General features: G+C 37.5%; 1 protein-coding gene across 1 annotated transcript; it reads right to left on the bottom strand.

Moving 5' to 3' along the window:
• Nucleotides 1-2521: 2521 nt before the first annotated feature.
• LOC113107866 (interferon-induced very large GTPase 1-like) lies at nt 2522-17458 on the bottom strand. Its single transcript, XM_026270655.1, has 4 exons — nt 17350-17458; nt 16653-17276; nt 14871-14929; nt 2522-8117 (listed from the first exon to the last, which is right to left on the bottom strand). Exons 2-4 carry the CDS (start codon nt 17257-17259, stop codon nt 3339-3341), a joined length of 5445 nt encoding a protein of 1814 aa, XP_026126440.1. The 5' UTR covers nt 17260-17276; nt 17350-17458; the 3' UTR covers nt 2522-3338.
• Nucleotides 17459-21692: the final 4234 nt, after the last annotated feature.

Genomic DNA, 21692 nt, shown 5'->3' with positions numbered 1-21692 from the left:
CATTTGTTTTTAAGAATTATTAATTTTAGTTGTGAGTTTAGAGGACTGTCTTGTGGTGTTAGGGGATGATTTTAATGCTCTGTTGAATCCCCAGTTAGTTAGATCTCATGCCTCTAAGTTTGAGTCAACGATCTCTGGATATTTTTGTTCATTTTTACGACATTACAATATATGCAATGTCTGCAATTACAAAATGATGGTGCTAAGGATTATACAATCTTTTCAGCTTCTTTTCAGATCCCTTCACTTATTCCTTTTATTAGTAAAGTTCATATTCTACCATTTTTTTTATCTGGTCATTCTCAGATAATTACATCTTTAACCCCTGCATTGTTGGGCGCAAAACACAACTGATGGAGATTTAATACCTCCTTGTTGCAGAATTGTACATTCGTGTACAATACAAATTGCATGAGTAGTACTAAAGCACCTGGGCTAGATGGGATTCCTCGAGAGCTACTGAAGACATTATGGGACATAATAGCACCTTTGATTCTTAATTCTCGTTAGAAATAATTATTGCGTTAGAAAAAGGGGCTTTGCACAGGGACCAAACCACAGCTTTAAAGGGTACATAACACACACAGTTTAACCTAATCTCATGTTAATCTTGAGTACCTTTAGGGTAGAACTGCATCCTTCATATATCCAAAAAGTCTTTAGTTTATTCATTTTTATAAAAGAAAATAACAGCTTTCCGATTCTTTCCAGAAAAAGCCGAGCTCCTGCAGGCGTGCCATGAGCGGAACTATATGCATCCACTGTTCATGTAATGCTGGGTTCTTGGGGAAGTTGAACATGGTTAACTTTCCCTCACATCCAAAAATTCACTTATTTGGAGGCATTCTCGAACAAATCCTATGGAGCGTTGCCGACGATTTTGAAGCGTGATGATGTGCGCGGTCTCGCTCTCCTCTGGTCAATGTGTGTGCGCGGGCGTCCTTTTTTCCGGGAGAAATGCTCATATAAGGACTTCCGTTCTCGTCTACATCATCAGATCCACAGTCGAAAAAACAAAACAGCCAAAACTTATACCAACCTGGAAGTAAGATTTTCGGCATATGAGATGAATTTTTTTTAGATGAATTATTTTTTTTTTTTTTGTGATTACTTTTTGTCTTTGATATTAGAAGAGTTGTTACACAACACCAAAATCTGGAAAGCAGCCGAAAAGATTATGGAAGCTGCAGAGCTCCATTTGGCATAATAATAATCTTCATACTTGTATCAAACCATTTGTTTCCAAATGCTGGGTTGAATGTGGTATTTACACTTTAAAAGACCTGTACAATGATTATGGGCTCAAGTCCTTTCAAATCTTAAAGAATGAGTTTTCCTCCCGATTCTCCTTTTTCCTGTACTTTATTAAGATTAAGATCTGCACTGAAGGCTTATGGAGTTCCCTGGTCGATTAAAATATCTTCTCATCCTATGGTAAATTGGATAGATTTTAGTTTAGCTTCTAGAGGTGTTGTGGGTATAATTTATAAATTGCTTGTGGTACGACAGTATTCAAACATTTCAATTGAGGGTTTTTCTGGGAAAGTGAACTTCAAACTTTGATTGATTTGGACAATGTCAGGTGTTTTGCCACCTCTAAAAACCCAGCTCACCAAATGGTTAATTTTAAATCAATCTATAAGGCATATGCCACTTCTTGTTTATTAAATAAAATGAAAAGAAAGCCTGATCCCTTCTGTCACCTGTGTAATAACTCAAGTCAAGGTACATATATCCATATGTTCTGGGAATGTTCCCGAATTGTGTTGCTCTGGTCCTTGGTACAGGACTTATTTTCAGATCCTCTGAAGACTCAGATCCAAAAGGACCCACTGTTTTTTCTTTTGCCGAATGATTTGTTGCTGTCATTGTCTGTTAATCAAAAAAGGATCCTGTTTGCTACACTGACCGCTGCCAAAAAGGTTATCTTAAAATTGTGGTTTGATCCATCTATGCCAATTAGACTGACGTGGATGTCAGACTTGCTGGACATCGCCCTTTTGGAATGTACCACAGCCAAAATACATGGAGCCACAACAAAGACAATACAATTTTGGTTTAATCATATAATAAGTGTGTTGTCTGCTTTTTTTTACTGGGTGTCTCCCCTCTTCACACCCTCTACTTTCCCAATTTTCCACAGCTTTACACAACCATTTCTTAAGTCTTTTTCAAATCTGAGGTGTGAATGACCAATGCTAAAATGGGGGTTTTACATCACTTTAGGTTAAACTATTTTATTAGCTTACTAAAACAAATTTGCACAAAGAAAAAAACAAAAACAAGAAAAACAGTTACCCATGAGCCTGTGTTTTATCAGTATCGTCTATTTGGGGATAACAAACCATTAGATGGCATGACTGAAAAATCAGAAACAGGTATTCCAGAGAGCAGTATAATAAGGCAAAAGGACAGACACGTTGTTTCTGTGTATTATGATTTATTCTTGCTAAGATTCACTGTTTGTTCAAGACAATAGAGACTTCTTTATCACAGTATTATTTAATAAACATTTCATCGAGATATATTTTGGTAATGTCTAAGTATTGAATTTTAATAACGACTAAAGTATAGTCAGCACATTCAAATCTGCTTTTAGAGATCTACACAATGTTAATGTTGTTTAAATAATTTCTAATCCTAAAGTCAAAACAAAAAGGACAACTGACAAGGTCTTTCCAACAGATCAATTCATTATGTGTCTTGAATGACATTATTTGTGTAGAGTGTGTACACTAAAGTGATTTTTTAATCATTTGATTTTAAAACAAAATTATTTTTCACACTTTTCTCCAAACGTCTGATTACCAGCACTGAGATTTATATGTGTCATGCCATGTTTAGCTGTTTTGATTAGTAATGAAAAATATAATAATAAAAAGGAATAACTAATAAATATTTCAGTGACAGTTTATTCTAATTTCTTCTTTCAGCTAATGATGTTAAATGAATGATTTTATCTGTCTCCTGAGCAACTTCTCTGACAAATTATCTTATTTGAGATTTATATTCTTGAAACAGTGAAAAACTAATGTCAGAAATCATAAACTGTGGTTTTAAACATATCCACATTTATGTAGAATTTTCATAAATAGTGATCCAACTTTGTAGATTTAGTTAGAGGAAAATATCCTTCACTGCAGATGCCAATCATCTCCCTGTCTGATGGTACCTTATGACAAAGACATATAACTTCACTGGAATAACAACAAAGGTTTTATGGTAGCATCCTCTTGGGGAGGGGTGAGCTAAAATATACATCCAATAAACCTGAATCTGTTTGTTTACAATTCATAAGTGCAGTTTATTTTACTGTATTTTCTAACCTGGAAGAAAGTTTAGATGTACTCATCTAAACTCTGTATTGCTTTACTGTTATCTTTCAGTTGCTCTCTCCATTCATCTGGGATCTTACCACACTCCTCAAAAGTGTTGTTGTAGAATTTTTCCAGATCTTTCTGGAATCTGCACACAAACCACTTCCAGTAGGGAAGTTCAGAGAGATCAGGGGTGATGCTCCACTTAGCAAATCTATCACCTCCTTTTCTGTATTCTCTCCAGAGGACTGTGTTGTCTGAGGAATCTGGGTAAAAAGATCCATCACTTGTTACTGCTGATGTGCAAATGTCAACAGTCAAGTATGTCGTATTCCTGAACTTCATCCCAGTTATCCCAGTGACACGATGGAAAGGAACACTGTGATCTCCAGGATGATTTTCAATGGTGTTTGTGCAGATTGCATTGCAGAATGGACACTGAACCCAACAGCACTGACAGAAGTGATCAATCAGAAGCTCATCTGGTCTGAACCTATAGTCCAATTTTTCATCAAATGACCTTCTTGTGACTCTCAAGCTAATCTGAGACATTATAGCAGGAAGCTCTTTTCTTATCACCTCTTCTAGGAGGTTGAAATCGTCAACATCATCATGTTTCACTCCACTGAGGTCTTTTTCAGAGAAAATCAGCTCGTCTGAAAGCTGCTGTGTGAAACTCTTCAACCACAAACCAACATCTCCTCTGTTCAGTTGAACATGTTCAGTAGATTCATGTGCTGCTTCCATGATCTTCTGCTGCAGGAGTTTAATGTTCTCCTTCATCTTGGGTAAAACACTGAGACTGAACTGATCAGTGATGTACTGACAGACTTCATCTCTGATGAAACTCTTGAAGAGATCTCTGGGATTATGAATGTACTCCATGTATTTGACAAAATCCTCCTCTTCTGCTAGTCTCTTCAGGATGTGTTTCTCCAGTTTTGATCTGTTTCCATTCAGTGATGGACAATTTGTTCTCATTTCACCTGCCTGGTCATTTGCAGTTTTCTTGTAGACACTCTGCTCAATGGGTACTTTGAGTTTCTGACAGATGATCTCACCAAAAATAGCAGCTGATGCAGATCCATGACAGTATTTCTGGAAAATATGATAGTACTCTTCTCTCTTCTTCTCAACATATATTACAGGATCATTGGCTTCCCTGAAAAGCCCGTGTTGGTCAGTGATCATCCTGTTTGTTCTCTTACAGATGGAAAGAACCAAATCCCTAAAGAATTCATTCTTGAACACATATTTCACTCGTCCTGTCTCATGTTCTGTCACTCTTGCCTTGATGTAACCTGTGAGCTGGTGAATGCAGCTGATGTTGTAGCCCATCTTTGAGATGTTAAATGACTGAATCTCTTTGTCTGTCTGTTGAACAACATCTCTGATAAATGATCTTATTTGAGATTCATCTTCTTGAGACAGAATATAACACAACTTCTCTTTAGCTGATCTGTAGATATTTGTAAAAGCTCCTGTAATTCCAATGGATTTCTTTAGTTTTACATAATCTGAATACACTGGCATTGTGAAAATATCCCTGCTCTCCCTCCAGTGATCTACAGGAACACTTTCATAGATGTCACTAAGGATCTCTCTTACATCTCTCATTATGTCAATGTCTTTAATTTCAGGAGTGTCACTGATGATATTCTTCACACACTGTTCCCAAAACAAATCAAACTCTTTCTTCAGTGTTTCCTCATCATTTGTTTTGTCTTTGAGTTTTAAGGCAAGTTCTTTGCTCTTTTCCAAGAGAGTGTTTTCATGATGTGTCCTCTGAGCATCAATCTTCTTCTTCAAGCCGCGCTGCTGAAGAACCTCATTTAATTTCCTCTTTGTTTCTCTCACAATGTTTTCCTGAAGCACTTTGATCTTGATTTCAAATGTTGTTTTCCACTGAATCAGTATATCTTTATCTCTGTCTTTTTCAAAAAAATCTGACATTAATTTGTTCACTTCTTCACTTGTCTTCTTCAGTTCTATTTGAAGATCAGATTGCTTAATCTCGTTAATAGCTTCATTTTCTATTTTGTTGTGTAGTTTGTTCTCAGTTTCCATCATGGCACTGCAAAGACTCCAGGACCACTTGCTGTATTCAGTCTCCAGTTTCCTGTAAGCTGAAATCTCCAGAGAATTTCTGAAGCTAAAGACGAACCGTTCATCCAGTAAAGCCTCCCAGAGATCTTTAATACGATCTTTTGAGTGTATCAGCATCATTCCATGTGATTTTGAGGCATGAGACATAATAGTTTTCTTGAGGTCTTGGATGTTCTCACAGTAGTTTGGATTTGGTGGTGCCATTGGTGGGCTGCCCTCCCAGAGCTGAGTGAAATATTTCACATCATTTTGAACATCAAATCTAATGATATCACTGAAACGTTCTGCATCACAGACTTCATCTTTAGCAGCAAGTTTAGTCATCTCATCCAGTGTCTCCAGCAGTCGTCTCCTTCCCTCCATGTTTTTCTCTCCAGCTGTGATGTCTGAAACATTCTGATGCACAAACACACAGCTGGGATCCAGTCTGACCTTCTTCATTCTAAGGAAAGCCTGTACAACAATCTGAAGAATGTCCTGCATCTCAGCTGGGTTTTCTCCAAAGATGTTGATCAAGGTCAGATTTCCCAGACCTACAACAAATGTGGCCAATTCATTGTCATGATGTCGTGTTGATCTTCCAGCCAGTTCTATAGCATGAAGACCCTCAGTATCAACAATCAGAATATAATCAAAGTTGACCTGTGATTTCATCTCATCTGAGACTCTGACCAGCTGCATGAAAGCTCCTCTGGTGCACCTGCCAGCACTGACGGCAAACTGGAGTCCAAACATGGCATTCAGCATGGTGGATTTCCCAGAGCTCTGAATCCCTAAAACTGACAGCACAAAGACTCTCTGGTCTCCCAGTTTCTGGACAAGTTGATCTAGAACAGCAGAGATCCAGATCACAGGAACATGACAAGCATCCCCATCCATCAGCTCCAGTGGAAATCCAGAGATCATCATCTCTGCTGCAAAACTTGGGAGAGAAGAGAAGGGGATCTGCAAGTCTTTCTTGTTCTTCTTCACAGATGAACATGATTCATAAATCTGACCGATCTCCCTCATGATGTGCTCCAAACCAAAGGCTGCAGCTTGAAGATCCTCCGATATTCTCTCAAGTTCACTTTGTTCCACTTTGAGTTGCTCAGATTTATCGTGCTTTTCTTTCAGTTTTAAGACTGTTGACCACTTTTCATCATATTTGTGATGTAGAGAAGAAAGATCAGCGGATGTATATTCATCTAGCAGGATTCTGAGCCATTTAAGGAAAAACATCTTTGTGGGAGCATGTGAGTTTATTTGTTTAATAAAGAGCTTCATGAACTCACTAATGTCAGAATTATGCTGCTGTTTACGGATTTTGTTCATTTCTAAATGTTTTCTACTGATGTCCATTTCGGTCTCATATGTTTGAGGTCGATGTAGCTCTTTGTTTTTCTGACACCATAGATGCCACAGTTTCCCCTGATTAGGAAGAAATGACTCTTTGATTTCTGTCAGATCTTTCTTCTCCAGTAAACTCATCATCTGCTGTACTGCTGCCCTTCCTCTATTGCAGTTTTCATCATCTTCCTCATCTACTCTGATCCCTGAGATTTTGGACATATTTTCAAGACTGAAAGTGAGAGATGATTCTGAAAGACAATCATTTATGGCTCTTCTGAGTTCTTCAGATACACCTGACTGATTTCTGTCTTTCAGGCCGATCATGGATTTCCCTTTCTTTGGCTTAGTTACAGCAGATTCATCCTCAGTAAGGAGACAAATAAGTGGCTTTCTTTCTTTGTACATATTTTTTATCTTTGCTGCATTTCTGTCATTCTTGTCAAGTTTTGTTAGAAAAACAACATTGACTGAGCTCATTTCAGTGAGGATCTGCAGCTGTTTCTCATGGTCTCCTGCATCACCATGTAGATTACAGAAGGCAACACAGTCAGTGAATTTATCCGCGTTTGTTCCAGAGGGGCAGAACCAGGCAATCTCCACCACTCCATCCATCAGAACTCTGGTTCTGCTGCTCCCTGGGCAGTTCTTGTGGAAGTATGTGTCATGTTTCTTATTAATCAGACTATTCATCAGCTGAGACTTGGAGGAAGACACAGAGCCAAACCTGAAGAAAAACACCATTGGAGTTTGTGTCTTGTAGATCGTTTGGGTTTGACTGACGATTTCATTCTTGGTGTTTCTGATTTTCCAGCTCTTGTTGATTTGTCTAAATGTCCAGAGAGGAAACTCAATCTGTCGTGTGAATGGATCAGGAACAAGCAGAGGCAAAGCATACTGACACTGGGACAGTTTAGTCACCATCATCTGCTTCAGAAAACCATCAGCATGATGAAACACAGCCATCTGAACATCCATTGGGTCAATTCCCTCAGATTGGCTTGTTTTGGATAAAGATGTCTCTTTATAAACCTCAAAAATATCACTCTCATCTTCAGATGAATTATTCTCTCTTTGTTGTGTGTCATCCTGTTCATTTGTTTTTTTAGTTGAAATGTTTCTTGCCCTGTAGTTCATCATTAGTAGTTTGTATATGAACGTCTGAATCAGCTCCTCTTCAGCACAAGACTCATTAGACTGTAGTGAATGTTTGGTTATCTGAAAAACATCTGCAGCTCTCAGTTTATTGTGGTAGCTATCTTCCAGATTAAGTCTGTGAAATACATACTTAGGATTTTTAGTCTTTCCCTGTTGTAGGTGTTGATCTGATCCAACTCCTGTGGCACCAACGGGTTGGATTTGTCCCTGTTGAATAAACAAACAACATTACATTTATGTGGATTTTTTACTTTTGTTTGAATGTCTCAGTTTGCATATTTAACCATGATTCCCCAAGAGGGTAAACGAGACACTGCATCCTCTAGTAGACACTTTGGAGATCAGAATACCCACCCCCTATGCCATACTGAGGTGCACACTCACATCTAGTGAGAAGGCACCAAGAGAGAAACAAGCATGCACCAACTCAAGGAAGTCAACAGGCACACCAATGACAACCCAGGCATGGGGAACTCTGCTTATGCTAATACTTTAGAGAGCCATATCCCATTCATCCAGGTTAGAAACACAACAGTTCTCAAATGGCAAAGTTTTTTAAGAGAGAACAGTGGACCCAATGCCCTGAATGCATGAGAGACATCCCATTCTGATTATGTGAAGTATTCTCAGTTACAGCAATGTGTAATGCAGCATCTTTCACAAAGTCAGCTGTTAATGGACAAATGGATGCGTGTATGAGAGTGTAATCTTCTTCCATCATGTTTGGACTTAGACCCAATCCCATTCTACCCCTTAACCCTTCCCCTTTCCCCAACCCCTCCGTTTCGCACATTCATGTGAAGGGGTAGGGGTGTCGCGATTCTTTTTTGGTTGGAGGGGTAGGGGTAAGGGGAAGGGCCAGATAGCCCTTCTAACAACGATTTTTTGAGATCACACTTCAAAATAAGGGTTATGAATTATCTCGGCAACATGGCTGTGCGTTTATCTTTTTAGATTGAGTTTACTTAAACATAGCTTTTGTATCCTCTCGTCGCTGGAAAATATAATGTAGCGATTCAGTATTTAAACTGTATTTAATAAAAGTCATGGGGAAGTGTAGACAAGTTTATTTTCTCCTGGATGTGTAAGCTGCGGGATTTCCGATATGTGTGTGTGTCAGTAAGCAGCTCATTAATACAGAACGATAATTAAAGGCTCTAATGCACACCAGTGTATGTATGTATTGTAAGAGCTAGATGACGAATGATGACGTGTGACGGCATAGTAGTGGTGTCCCAATCCTTAGGGGAATATTTTTATACCCCGGAGGGGACAGGGTATAAAATAAAATTGGGATTGGGCCTTGATGTGTTAGTAATACTGCCAAAGGTATTCTGGTTGTGGTTTGGTAAGTGAAAAAACCACTGGTAAAACTTTAGTGACACTTTTCTAAATGTGTGTTTGAACTATGAAAATAAGTACCCCCGGGAGGAAAGAAGGGCTTTCTCCTCCCTAGGTTGGCGAAATCAAATTCACTAGGGGGACCACGTAATTGAAAATGAGGCAGGCGGACCCTGCTCCTTGAGATATTATGTATAAAATATAGTTTACTACTCAGGGGGAGGACTGGACAGCCAGTATGTGGATTGCGACTGCAAATGAAGCCAACCAAAATCATCATTAATCCAGTCTCAAATCCTGATGTAAGCAGCAGCTAAGAATAAACCCTAAAGGGGAAACCACTGTTAGTGTAAAAGTACTGTCTTATCACTTACCTAAGGTCCCCTTTTGACCTTAGTGTCATGCCTCCTGTGTGCATGGCTCATGGAGGGAGGAGGAGCACAAGTGGCCTTGCTAGTTTTCTACATCCATATCCTCACTGTGAAATGACGCCAGCAGAGCACGAGCCGCTGGATTGGATGACTCTAGCGAGAGCACATCCAAGACCGTGGATCGCTCGAGCCCATGATAGAGGGCCTAAAAAGATCCAAACCCTTCTTGAAATTCTCCTCGAGCTCAACCTGCAAACCCCATGACCAGAGTTTCTGCTGTGTCTCAGCAGCAGCAGGACCAAAGATCCAGACACATGTGCCACATCCCTCAAAAATAGGGACAGTGTTGATCAAAGCTTCCTCATTGTATTTTTTCACAATGAGTGCATTAGGTGCCCTTAAACATGTCTCCACATGCACTGGACAAGTAAATTATTCCTGAAGACAAAAAAAGCTAATGATGTGGGCACCCTCTTATACTTCTGGTGCTCTGCTGTGACATCATGAGCTGCTGTCAGCCAATGGATTGGAGGGTCTTCACACATGCTTCAAACACCAGTCATGTTGATGGCATTCCAAAAAGTGTCCAGAAGACCAGAGGATGTGTTGCAAGTTCCCATATAAAGGGGGAAAAAACTGTAATTTTACGATGGCACCCTGACTGCCATTAGGTATCGGGATGAAATCCTTGGACCATTGTCAGGCCCTACACTGGTTCAGTCACCTAACCTAAATAGAACACCTCTGGGACATTTTGTTTCGGCCTATCCAACGCTGCCACGTTGCACCTCAGACTGACTGGAGCTTAGTGATGTCTAGGTCCAGATCAGGGAGGAAATACAACAGGACACCATCCGTTGTCTCATTAAGAGCATTGTTGTCAGTCATACAAGAACAAGGGAGCCATACAAACTACTTGGTACCACTCTGAGTTGATGGACTAGCCTGCTGCATCATTTTTCTCTTTGATTTTCGGGTGTCTTTGAGTTCATTCATCAATTGATACTTTTCATTTCAGTCAAACAATATGGCATCCTTTTGTTTTCTAACACATTACCCTGTCCATGTAAGTATAGCTATCCAGTATAAAAAAATTTTCACATTGATTTCTGATGTGTTTCCAAAGTGGGTAACACTTTAAAATAATGGTCCGTTGTTAATAAGTAGCTACGCAGGAAGTAATAGGTAGTACTACATTAACACTTAACTTAATACTATTAACTAATATAGAAGCAAGATTAACTAAGCAGTAAGTAATAGCTCATTTATGACATAGGTAGTTCCTTATTAGGTATTTGATAGTTACTAAAGAAAAATATCGTCATTGAGAACTACTTTGGAACTATGGCCAACTAATGAAGAATAACCAATTAATTACTAATCACAACAGCTACGTCTATAAAGTGAACAATTAGCTTCTTTATGGAAATGTGTGTATATATATATATATATATATATATATATATATATATATATATATACAGTATTGTTCAAAATAATAGCAGTACAATGTGACTAACCAGAATAATCAAGGTTTTTAGTATATTTTTTATTGCTACGTGGCAAACAAGTTACCAGTAGGTTCAGTAGATTGTCAGAAAACAAACAAGACCCAGCATTCATAATATGCACGCTCTTAAGGCTGTGCAATTGGGCAATTAGTTGAAAGGGGTGTGTTCAAAAAAATAGCAGTGTCTACCTTTGACTGTACAAACTCAAAACTATTTTGTACAAACATTTTTTTTTTTCTGGGATTTTGCAATCCTGTGAATCACTAAACTAATATTTAGTTGTATGACCACAGTTTTTTAAAACTGCTTGACATCTGTGTGGCATGGAGTCAACCAACTTGTGGCACCTCTCAGCTGTTATTCCACTCCATGATTCTTTAACAACATTCCACAATTCATTCACATTTCTTGGTTTTGCTTCAGAAACAGCATTTTTGATATCACCCCACAAGTTCTCAATTGGATTAAGGTCTGGAGATTGGGCTGGCCACTCCATAACATTAATTTTGTTGGTTTGGAACCAAGACTTTGCCCGTTTACTAGTGTGTTTTGGGTCATTGTCTTGTTGAAACAACCATTTCAAGGGCATGTCCTCTTCAAGTATTTTAACATATGCAAACTGATCCATGATCCCTGGTATGCTATAAATAGGCCCAACACCATAGTAGGAGAAACATGCCCATATCATGATGCTTGCACCTCCATGCTTCACTGTCTTCACTGTGTACTGTGGCTTGAATTCAGAGTTTGGGGGTCGTCTCACAAACTGCCTGTGGCCCTTGGACCCAAAAAGAACAATTTTACTCTCATCAGTCCACAAAATGTTCCTCCATTTCTCTTTAGGCCAGTTGATTTGTTCTTTGGCAAATTGTAACCTCTTCTGCACATGCCTTTTTTTTAACAGAGGGACTTTGCAGGGGATTCTTGAAAATAGATTAGCTTCACACAGACGTCTTCTAACTGTCACAGTACTTACAGGTAACTCCAGACTGTCTTTGATCATCCTGGAGGTGATCATTGGCTGAGCCTTTGCCATTCTGGTTATTCTTCTATCCATTTTGATGGTTGTCTTCCATTTTCTTCCACGTCTCTCTGGTTTTGCTCTCCATTTTAAGGCATTGGAGATCATTTTAGCTGAACAGCCTATCATTTTTTGCACCTCTTTATAGGTTTTCCCCTCTCTAATCAACTTTTTAATCAAAGTACGCTGTTCTTCTGAACAATGTCTTGAACGACCCATTTTCCTCAGCTTTCAAATGCATGTTCAACAAGTGTTGGCTTCATCCTTAAATAGGGGCCACCTGATTCACACCTGTTTCTTCACAAAATTGATTACCTCAGTGATTGAATGCCACACTGCTATTTTTTTGAACACACCCCTTTCAACTAATTCAACTAATTGCCCAATTGCACAGCCTTAAGAGCGTGCATATCATGAATGCTGGGTCTCATTTGTTTTCTGAGAATCTACTGAACCTACTGGTAACTTGTTTGCCACGTAGCAATAAAAAAATATACGAAAAACCTTGATTATTCTGGTTAGTCACATTGTACTGCTATTATTTTGAACAATACTGTATATATATATATATATATATATATATATATATATATATATATATATATATATATATATATATATATATATATATATAGACTATCCATATGATATATTTAATGAGCTCCACTAAGTTCAATGTCTCCAACTCTAATAACTTAAACGTTAGTGATATTATGCTGGGGAGGGCTTCTCTTTAGGAAGTGACAATAAATAATGATGTTCTCTTGTTACAACATATTTGCATCCTTCATGAAAACATTGATTGCATTTATAGTGTTAAGCACAAAACAACATCTTCCAGATTACAATGTGTCTGGTAGAATATCACTAGTTCCTCACAGAAATATATGGCTGTACAGTATGTCAGATAATTTCATTGTAAATTACTTGTGAAATCCATGACTCATTACTCGAGTGTTCAACGTGATCTCATGAGAATACGTGTGTATTTTTACATTAAATGTGGTTCTATCACGTTTATTTACATACGTTTTCATGCACATAGAAACGTACAATTTATACGTATTTATAGCAGTAAAACGTACAAATACATGTTTTTATTCAATTTATTGAAAGCAGTTTACTCGTCTATTTAATAGGAAATAACATTTCTGTGCATGCTGCAAACCATAGACACACACAAAAGCACAGCATACAATTACAAATCACATCCATTTTATTTGTTTGCTGTACTGCATATCTTTAGAATCCAGATGTTTGCAAGGAACATATCCGAATTCAGCCCTTTATCAATGGATCTTCATATTCATTCTCAGCAACAGCATCCGTCACAGTCACAGTCAAAGCTCGCGCTCGTTATGATTCGAATTTGAAAATAGCGCCAGTGCGCCACGTTACGACATGGTTTACGGCACTGATATCGAACGCTCATTGGTCCTCATCCAATTCGTCACAGATTGCGACATGTTGTGTTTCAGTTTATGACATTTGAATGCTGCGCCAGTGCGCCTTCACGGAGAGAAGACAGATACATAATTTAATGGATTAATAAATTAAATTCTGCTCAGTATCCTATAAAACTTATTACCTCCATATAGAAGACTGCGACTGGAACTCATTATCATTAGAACTACTTTTGGTACCACTTTTGATATTTTCGCAAAAAATAAATGATTAATGTTACGTTTGTTTGTTTGTTATTTGTTTATTTATAACAGTAACGTTATGTAGTTTTAAGAAATGTTGTCTTTAAAATAAAAAATCTTTCACTTTAGAGTGAAATATTTCACTTTAAAATAATGGGCCAGATCACTAGTAGTTCCTGCGGACTGACAAGGTAACACTTGAGTAATGAGTCATGGATTTCACAAGTAATTTACAATAAAATTATCTGACACATACTGTACAGTCATATATTTCTGTGAGGAAGTAGTGATATTCTACCAGACACATTGCAATCTGGAAGATGTTGTTTTGTGCTTAACACTATAAATGCAGTCAATGTTTTCATGAAGGATGCAAAGATGTTTTGACAAGAGAACATCATTATTTATTGTCACTTCCTAAAGAGAAGCCCTCCCCAGCATAATATCACTAACGTTAAAGTTATTAGAGTTGGAGACATTGAACTTAATGGATCTCATAAAATATATCATATGGATATATATATATATATATATATATATATATATATATATATATACGTTTCCATAAAGAAGCTAATTTGTCACTTTATAGACGTAGCTGTTGTGATTAGTAATTAATTAGTTATTCTTCATTAGTTGGCCATAGTTCCAAAGTAGTTCTCAATGACGATATTTTTCTTTAGTAATTATCAAATACCTAATAAGGAACTACCTATGTCATAAATGAGCTATTACTTACTGCTTAGTTAATCTTGCTTCTATATTAGTTAATAGTATTAAGTTAAGTGTTAATGTAGTACTACCTATTACTTCCTGCGTAGCTACTTATTAACAACGGACCATTATTTTAAAGTGTTACCGAATAAGCAATCATAGTTTTCTTAAAACCATTGAATCTATTTTGGTGTTAATGTTACATGCAATGTCTGGCATCTGAGAGGGGACAGAGGGTTTAACCTATGTCAGGAATGCAGTAACAGTGTGCGATTAAAACAGAAGGGTACAAAATGAAACAAGACTGTATTATCTTTTATTAATGCAGCTAATTCTTAAAATGTCCAGGTGTTTACCTTGTGTTTTTCTCCAGTCTCACATGTTGTGGGGTCCTCCTTTTTTCTGGGTTTATCATCTTATAAGAAGCAGAAAGTAAGCCGAATGTGAGTATCCAGGACAGCAGTTCATCTTTTATTTAATTTATATTATTTGTTTCATTATTCAGAAGAGTCTCAATGAAATCAAATCAAACCCACAACATTGCGCTGCTAACGCAATGCTCTACCACTGAGCCACAGGAACACTCTATATATAACTATATATAATAAACAATTGATGAAATGTATCATTTAATGACTTATTCATGCTAGCTGTTGCATTTACATTTAAGCACTTAAAACACGTTTTTTTTTTCTCACGCCAAGCAATCTATTTGAACATATTTATTAAATAATAAGGTGTGTACATGTGTTATTTGGCTTTTTTTTTTTTTTTGGACATAATAATGTTTCATACATTTTGCATAGATCATTAGCACTTAAATACATTTTTGATAGGCAAGTTATATGTGACTGCAGAGCATAGTTTTGTAACCACTTCAAGTGGAATTTTGAAATTATGAAAGAGAGAATAACAATATCTATTATTATGATATGTTCAAATGAGCAACATTTTAATTGTTTAGAGATAATTACTGATTTGTTTATTGAGTGATCAGTAATAATAATTAAACCTACTGCCAGGTGAAATGAATAAAAATGATTGTATCGTTACAAAGATATTTGTCAAGGGGTGCAATTATTTTAGGCAGCCAGTGAACAGTCAGTCCATTTCCACAACATAAAGTCTTGTGGGTGTTCCTGGTATGCAGTGGTTAGTACCTACCAAAAGTAATGCAAGGAAGGATAACCAGTGAACCAGTGTTGGGGTCACGGGTGCCTTAGGCTCACTGATGCGCATGGGGAATGAAGGCTAGACTGTCTGTCCTAATCACACAGAATAGCTATTGGAGCTCAAACTGTAGAAAAACCTAATACTGGGCAGGACAACCACAGAGATGACCTACAATGGGCATGTGAGTGTCAGAATTGGATCATGGAACAATGGCAGAAGTTGTCTGATGAATCACATTTTCTTTTAGCTCAGGTGCATGTGCACCGTTTACTGGTTAAAGAGATTACAGGACCCCCTTGGGGAAGAAGGCAGGTAGGCAGAAGCAGTGTTTTGCTCTGGCCAATGTTCTGCTAGGAAACTCTGAGGCCTGGCATTTATGTGAATGTCACTTTATACCACCTATCTAAAAACTACATCAAATCATGGAAATTATGTCCCTTATGGGAATGGTGTTCCCTGATTGCAGTAGATAATGCAGTATTAAGCCCCCTGACACACTATATAATTTATTCAGGAATTATTTGAGGAACAGGACAAAGAGTTCAAAGCATTGCCATGGCCTCCAAATTCCCAAGATCTCAAGCATCTACAGGATGATTTGGACCAACAAATGCAATCCATGAAGGTCCTAGCTGGACATTTGTAGAACTAAAATGACCTGCTGATAATGTTTTGGTGTCAGCAATCACAGGACACATTCAGAGGTCTTGTGAATTCCTTGCCTCTATAAATCAGTGCTGTTTAGCATCTACTTCTGAAACAAAAAGGAGGTACTTGTGGGAATTCTGAAGGGGGGGTTTATGTGCTTGTTAACAATGAGTTTGAATTTAAGATGAATTATGATTTATAATGAGGGATGTATTTAAGAAAAAAAAACTTTTGGTACTAATTTTTTAAATAATCACTAAAAGGACATAAAAAAAACATGTGAAACATCAGGAAACAACATCTGTGTTCTTTCTCACCACATTCACTGTTTTCCAGCTCTTTTCTCCCTATTGATGCAGTGTTGAACATCTCTCCAGTGAAGCGTTGCTGATTATTCTCATGATAAATATGCTCAATCTTTTTCATTAGGTCTCTCATCTCTGATTGATTGTCCATCATCTTGTTGCAGGTCTGATATCTTCCTCCACATTTCTTCAACAGCTGCTTCAGAACAGGGTTTTTCTTCAGATCATCTATTATAGTGTCAGTCTCTTCTTCTCTCTCATAAGTGAAGAGAATCATCACAAACTGAGGAACTCTGTCACCAAACACTGTCTGGAGCCAGTCAAGACCAGTCTTATCAGCATCTGTTAACTGACCCAGTCGCACAACATAGATGAAGGCGTGAATTTCATTTTCATTTACTAGTTGACCAATGAGCTGATCCACACAGTCCAGGTAAAGTTCAGTCTCATGTAAGTCAATCATGTTGATCACAGAGACATGATGTTCTGATATCTTCTTCTGTAAAGGAACAATTCTGGATATTGGCACATTTTCAATATTTTGTTGGTTTTGTCCTAATAATATGTTTCCATCTCCAAACTGGACTGATGAAGAATTTCCAGTTAATACAACGGTCATATTGGGAAATATGTTCTCTATAATAAACACCAAAATAACTGTAGTTAACATAAATATAACACAACAGTATATTAAATATTGTTCCCTTACCCCTGCTGTTTTCTGAAGTTTCAGAGTCATACTGTCCATGTGCTCAAGAGTCTGTCGCTGCAGAAGTGTCCATTGCATCATCTTGATTTGGATCTGTCATTTTATCACTGGAGGTAATGAAAAACAAACAAACAAAAACTTTATGACAAATAGGTTAAATTATATCTAGAAAGTGAGCAAACTAGACTTACATACTTAACTTTATTCACTTTCTGTATATAATTTAGACTATTTGAATAACACTTTAAATTAATGCATTTCAGTTTACATTTAGACATTTAGCACATGCTTTTATCCAAAGGGACTTACAAATGAGGACATTGAGCTGTGTTAATGAGACGTAATCTGACTATAAACATAATTAAAGTAAACTCAGATGCTTCAGGAAGGCTAGCATTCTGTTGTACCTCCATTGAAGGAAGGAAAGTAGCCTTTATTAGTATTTATGCCCCAGCCGTCTTTGACTATGCATTTTTTCATAACATTACAAAAGAATTGTTAACTTTAGATGAGTACCACCTGGTTATTGGTGCAGACATGAATACAGTTTTTGACAATACCCTAGACAGGTCGGCTGATGTCGCTACTCACATTTAGATAACTTCTTCTAAGGCTTTAGGTAATTTAGCAAAGGACCTTAATTTGGTGGATCTTTGGAGACTACATAATCCTTCATCAAGAGATTACACATACTACTCTCCAAGTCATAAGTCTTTTTCTAGGATAGACTACCTACTTATCTCTAGTGAATTGGTTTCTGCATCTTCCTCAATAAATCTTTTTTCTAGGCATATCTCAGATCATAACCCTATTGAAGCAACATTTAGTTTTGGAGATATCAGAAACTATAAGTCTTCTAGGTGGAGGTTTAATTCCTCATTACTACAGAATGAAAGCTTCCTTAATCAACTAAAACTTGAACTTAACGAATTCATAGACATTAATAAGGGCAGTGTAGAGAACCCAATGTTCTTATGGGCCTCCATAAAGGGATTCCTCAGGAACAATGCAATCAGATTCTCATCTCACAACAAACATAATAGACTACGTCAGATTTCAGATTTAGAACAAAAATGTGAACGAATAGAAGGCCAACTTAAAAGGAATTATAATAAAGACATGGAATCTCAATTGAAGACACATCAAGCTGAACTAAACAATCTGTTACGACATAGAGTAGAGTATTTAATGCATATTACTAAGCACAAATATTATTCACAAGGTAGCCGCCCAAGTCATCTTCTTGCCCTAACTCTGAAGCGTCAGGAGAAGAGCCGAACAATAGCGTGCATCAAAAAAGATCAAGGAGAAATGGTGACATCTACTCTAGATATAAATGAATCATTCGCATCCTTTTTTGCAAAACTGTACTCTAGCGACTGTCAGCCCTCTGAGAATGATTATACAAATTTCTTTAACAACCTGAATCTTCCTACTCTTTCCATAGAGGATGCAGAACATCTTGACTTGCCTATCTCACTGGAGGAATTACAATTAGCGCTAAAAAGTATGAAGAGAGGGCGATCCCCAGGCCTAGATGGTTTGCCGGTTGAGCTTTATTCAGTTTTATGGGAGACTTTAGGTCCTTTTTGGCTCGATTCTATAAACTTTGCTATTGAACAAGGGCATTTCCACAAAGACCTTAATACTGTTCTTATTTCAGTTATCCCCAAACTGGACAAAGACCCTTCTGACTGTGCAAGCTACCGGCCAATATCACTTATTAATGCCGACCTCAAAATTTATTCCCGTGTATTAGCCCACAGACTAGAGTCAGTATTGCCAGATTTAATACATCCTGACCAAACAGGATTCATGAAGGGCCGTTTGGCTGCAGACAACATTAGGCGACTAATTCACATTTTAGGTGAAGCGCAGAAAATCCCCTCTTCTTGTGGCCTTCTCTTTCTAGATGCAGAGAAGGCCTTTGATAGGCTTGAGTGGCAGTACCTATGGCGTGTCCTTAAAGAATTTAAGTTTGGTCCTAAGTTTATTAAAATGATTCAGGTGCTGTACGCGAATCCTTCTGCAAGAGTCTGTATAGGAGGTGTCATTTCAAATTTGTTTACTATAAACCGTGGTACAAGAAATGGCTGTCCTCTGTCCCCTTTAATCTTTAATCTTTCCATAGAACCACTAGCGCAGTATATTCGTAATAATATAACTATTTCTCCTATTCACATTGGCACTTCTACTCACAAAGTGTCAATGTATGCAGATGATACATTAATATACATGTCAGATGTACAGAATTCTCTTCCCAACACTATTAAAACATTAAATATGTTTGGTGCACTATCCGGTTTTAAAATTAATTTCTCTAAATCTGCTTTGATGTTAATTAACAGGGATAGAAGTCAGTTAGTTTTACCTACTAATATTGCAATTGCCAAAGAGGTCAAATATCTAGGAGTGTTAATTCAAACATCTATTACAACCATAACTAAATTAAACTACACAAATGCTTTGAAGAAGGTTGAGGAAGATACAAAAAGATGGTCTGCTCTCCCTGCATCTGTCCCGTCTCGCATAGCAGTAGTGAAAATGAATATTTTACCACGCATTAATTTTATCTCCTCTATGCTACCACTACCTCCGCCGAAGGATTACTGGTCCAAGGTTGACTCGCTACTCACAAAATATATATGGAATGGGAGGCGACCACGTATTAAACGGACCACACTACAGCATAACAGACTAGAAGGAGGCTGGGCATTCCCCAACTTTAAATACTATCATTGGTCATTTATCTTGCGTCCAATGAAGCAGTGGTTGGATTCAAATTCTATATCACCATGGAAGACAATAGAACAAGACATAATTGCTCCCATTAGGCTTAGGGATTTTCTATTTTCTGGTCTCTCCATTAACCATTGTACATTGAGGTATGGCCCAGTATTTACATACATGCTTCAGATCATTAGACAAGTTGAGAGATTAGTGGGTTTTAAATCAAAATGGCATAAAACATCTCCTGTATGGCGTAATAACAAGTTATTGTCTGGAAATAAGCCGTTCATTCATGATGTATGGGCAGAGAAGGGTATATGGGTCATTGGAGACTTAAATGGTGAAGATTCTTTACTAAGCTTTAATGACTTGGTTTCACTTTACGGTATCCCTAGACATTCCTTATTCTTTTACTTCAGACTTAGGTCAGCTTTCAAAGCACACAAGGTTGTATGGGGCTCAGAGATGAAGGAGCACCCAGTAGTCGGCTGGATAAAGGTGGCCCCAAAAAGTGTCGTCTCTTTTCTGTATGCTAGGTTACTATCATATTTATCTCCTAAGCCTAGTACATTAGCATGGGATCGTGCAATGGCGCTCAGACGTAGAGAAATAGACTGGAACACAAGCTGGGATAATATATGTAGCTCCTCTCATAATCCTAATCATCAGTTTATTCATATGAAGATATCTCATAGGGCATATCTTACTCCTAGAATCAGACACTTGATTGGTCATGCTCCACACCCATTTTGTACCTTGTGCTCACAAAATACTTTGGGGACTTTTATGCATATAATGTGGGACTGCCCCAAGATCTATGATTTTTGGAATAAGGTGTTACAAGCATTGTCTGATCTGATTGATATTCAGCTCCCTATGGACCCTGTTTTACACCTTCTCAATGATGACTCTAAACTTGAAGACATGAATGAAAGGTCTAGAAAAATTTGGTTAGCTGGTCTTACAGCAGCCAAAAAAATCATTGTTCAAGTTTGGGTTCCACCACACAACTTAGCCCATAAGCATTGGCTGAACACGTTCTTAGAGATTCTTTTTCTTGAACTTTCTTCTGCCAAGATCAACGGCGCTACACCTCGGACTATACAAACATGGAGCAATGGAATCGCTAGAGTTCAGGACATTTTACTGGAAAGACACTAAGTGAACTGTTCTATAACACTGACTGTGCTACACTGATAGTTTTGTTGTATCCCATGCGGTAGGGGTGGGAGGGGGGGTGGGATGGGAGGGTGATGAATGTATTGCTATATATATCTGTACTGTCACAACATCTCTTTTATATTGTTACCCAACAAGACAAGACAATAAAAATTGAGTACAAAAAAAAAAAAAAAAAAAAAAAAAAAGAAAATCCTGAAAAAAAAAAAAAAAAAAAAAAAAAAAAAACAAATGAGGACATTGGAAGCAATCGAAATCAACAAAAGAGCAATGATATGCAAGTGCTATAACAAGTCTCAGTTTGCTTATTGCAGTATACATTGCAAGGCTTTTATTATTATTATTATTATTATTATTATTATTGTATATAAAAAGATGCTGTGGAAAAAACTCATTTTTTCTCCTGAACTGAAGCCTTATTCAATCACGCAGTA

Source organism: Carassius auratus, chromosome 8 (genome assembly GCF_003368295.1).
Source record: "Carassius auratus strain Wakin chromosome 8, ASM336829v1, whole genome shotgun sequence".
Lineage (NCBI taxonomy): Eukaryota > Metazoa > Chordata > Actinopteri > Cypriniformes > Cyprinidae > Carassius > Carassius auratus.
This window is presented reverse-complemented; position numbering and strand designations above follow the sequence as displayed.

What these genes read in the sequence shown, in the direction of transcription:
- LOC113107866 (XM_026270655.1), bottom strand. Translation starts at nt 17,259, where the DNA reads ATGACCGTTGTATTAACTGGAAATTCTTCATCAGTCCAGTTTGGAGAT. An exon ending in GCTGGAAAACAGTGAATGTG is followed by an intron (nt 14,930 to 16,652) that starts GTGAGAAAGAAC and finishes GCTTCTTATAAG; the next exon opens with ATGATAAACCCAGAAAAAAG. An exon ending in AGACTGGAGAAAAACACAAG is followed by an intron (nt 8,118 to 14,870) that starts GTAAACACCTGG and finishes TTTATTCAACAG; the next exon opens with GGACAAATCCAACCCGTTGG.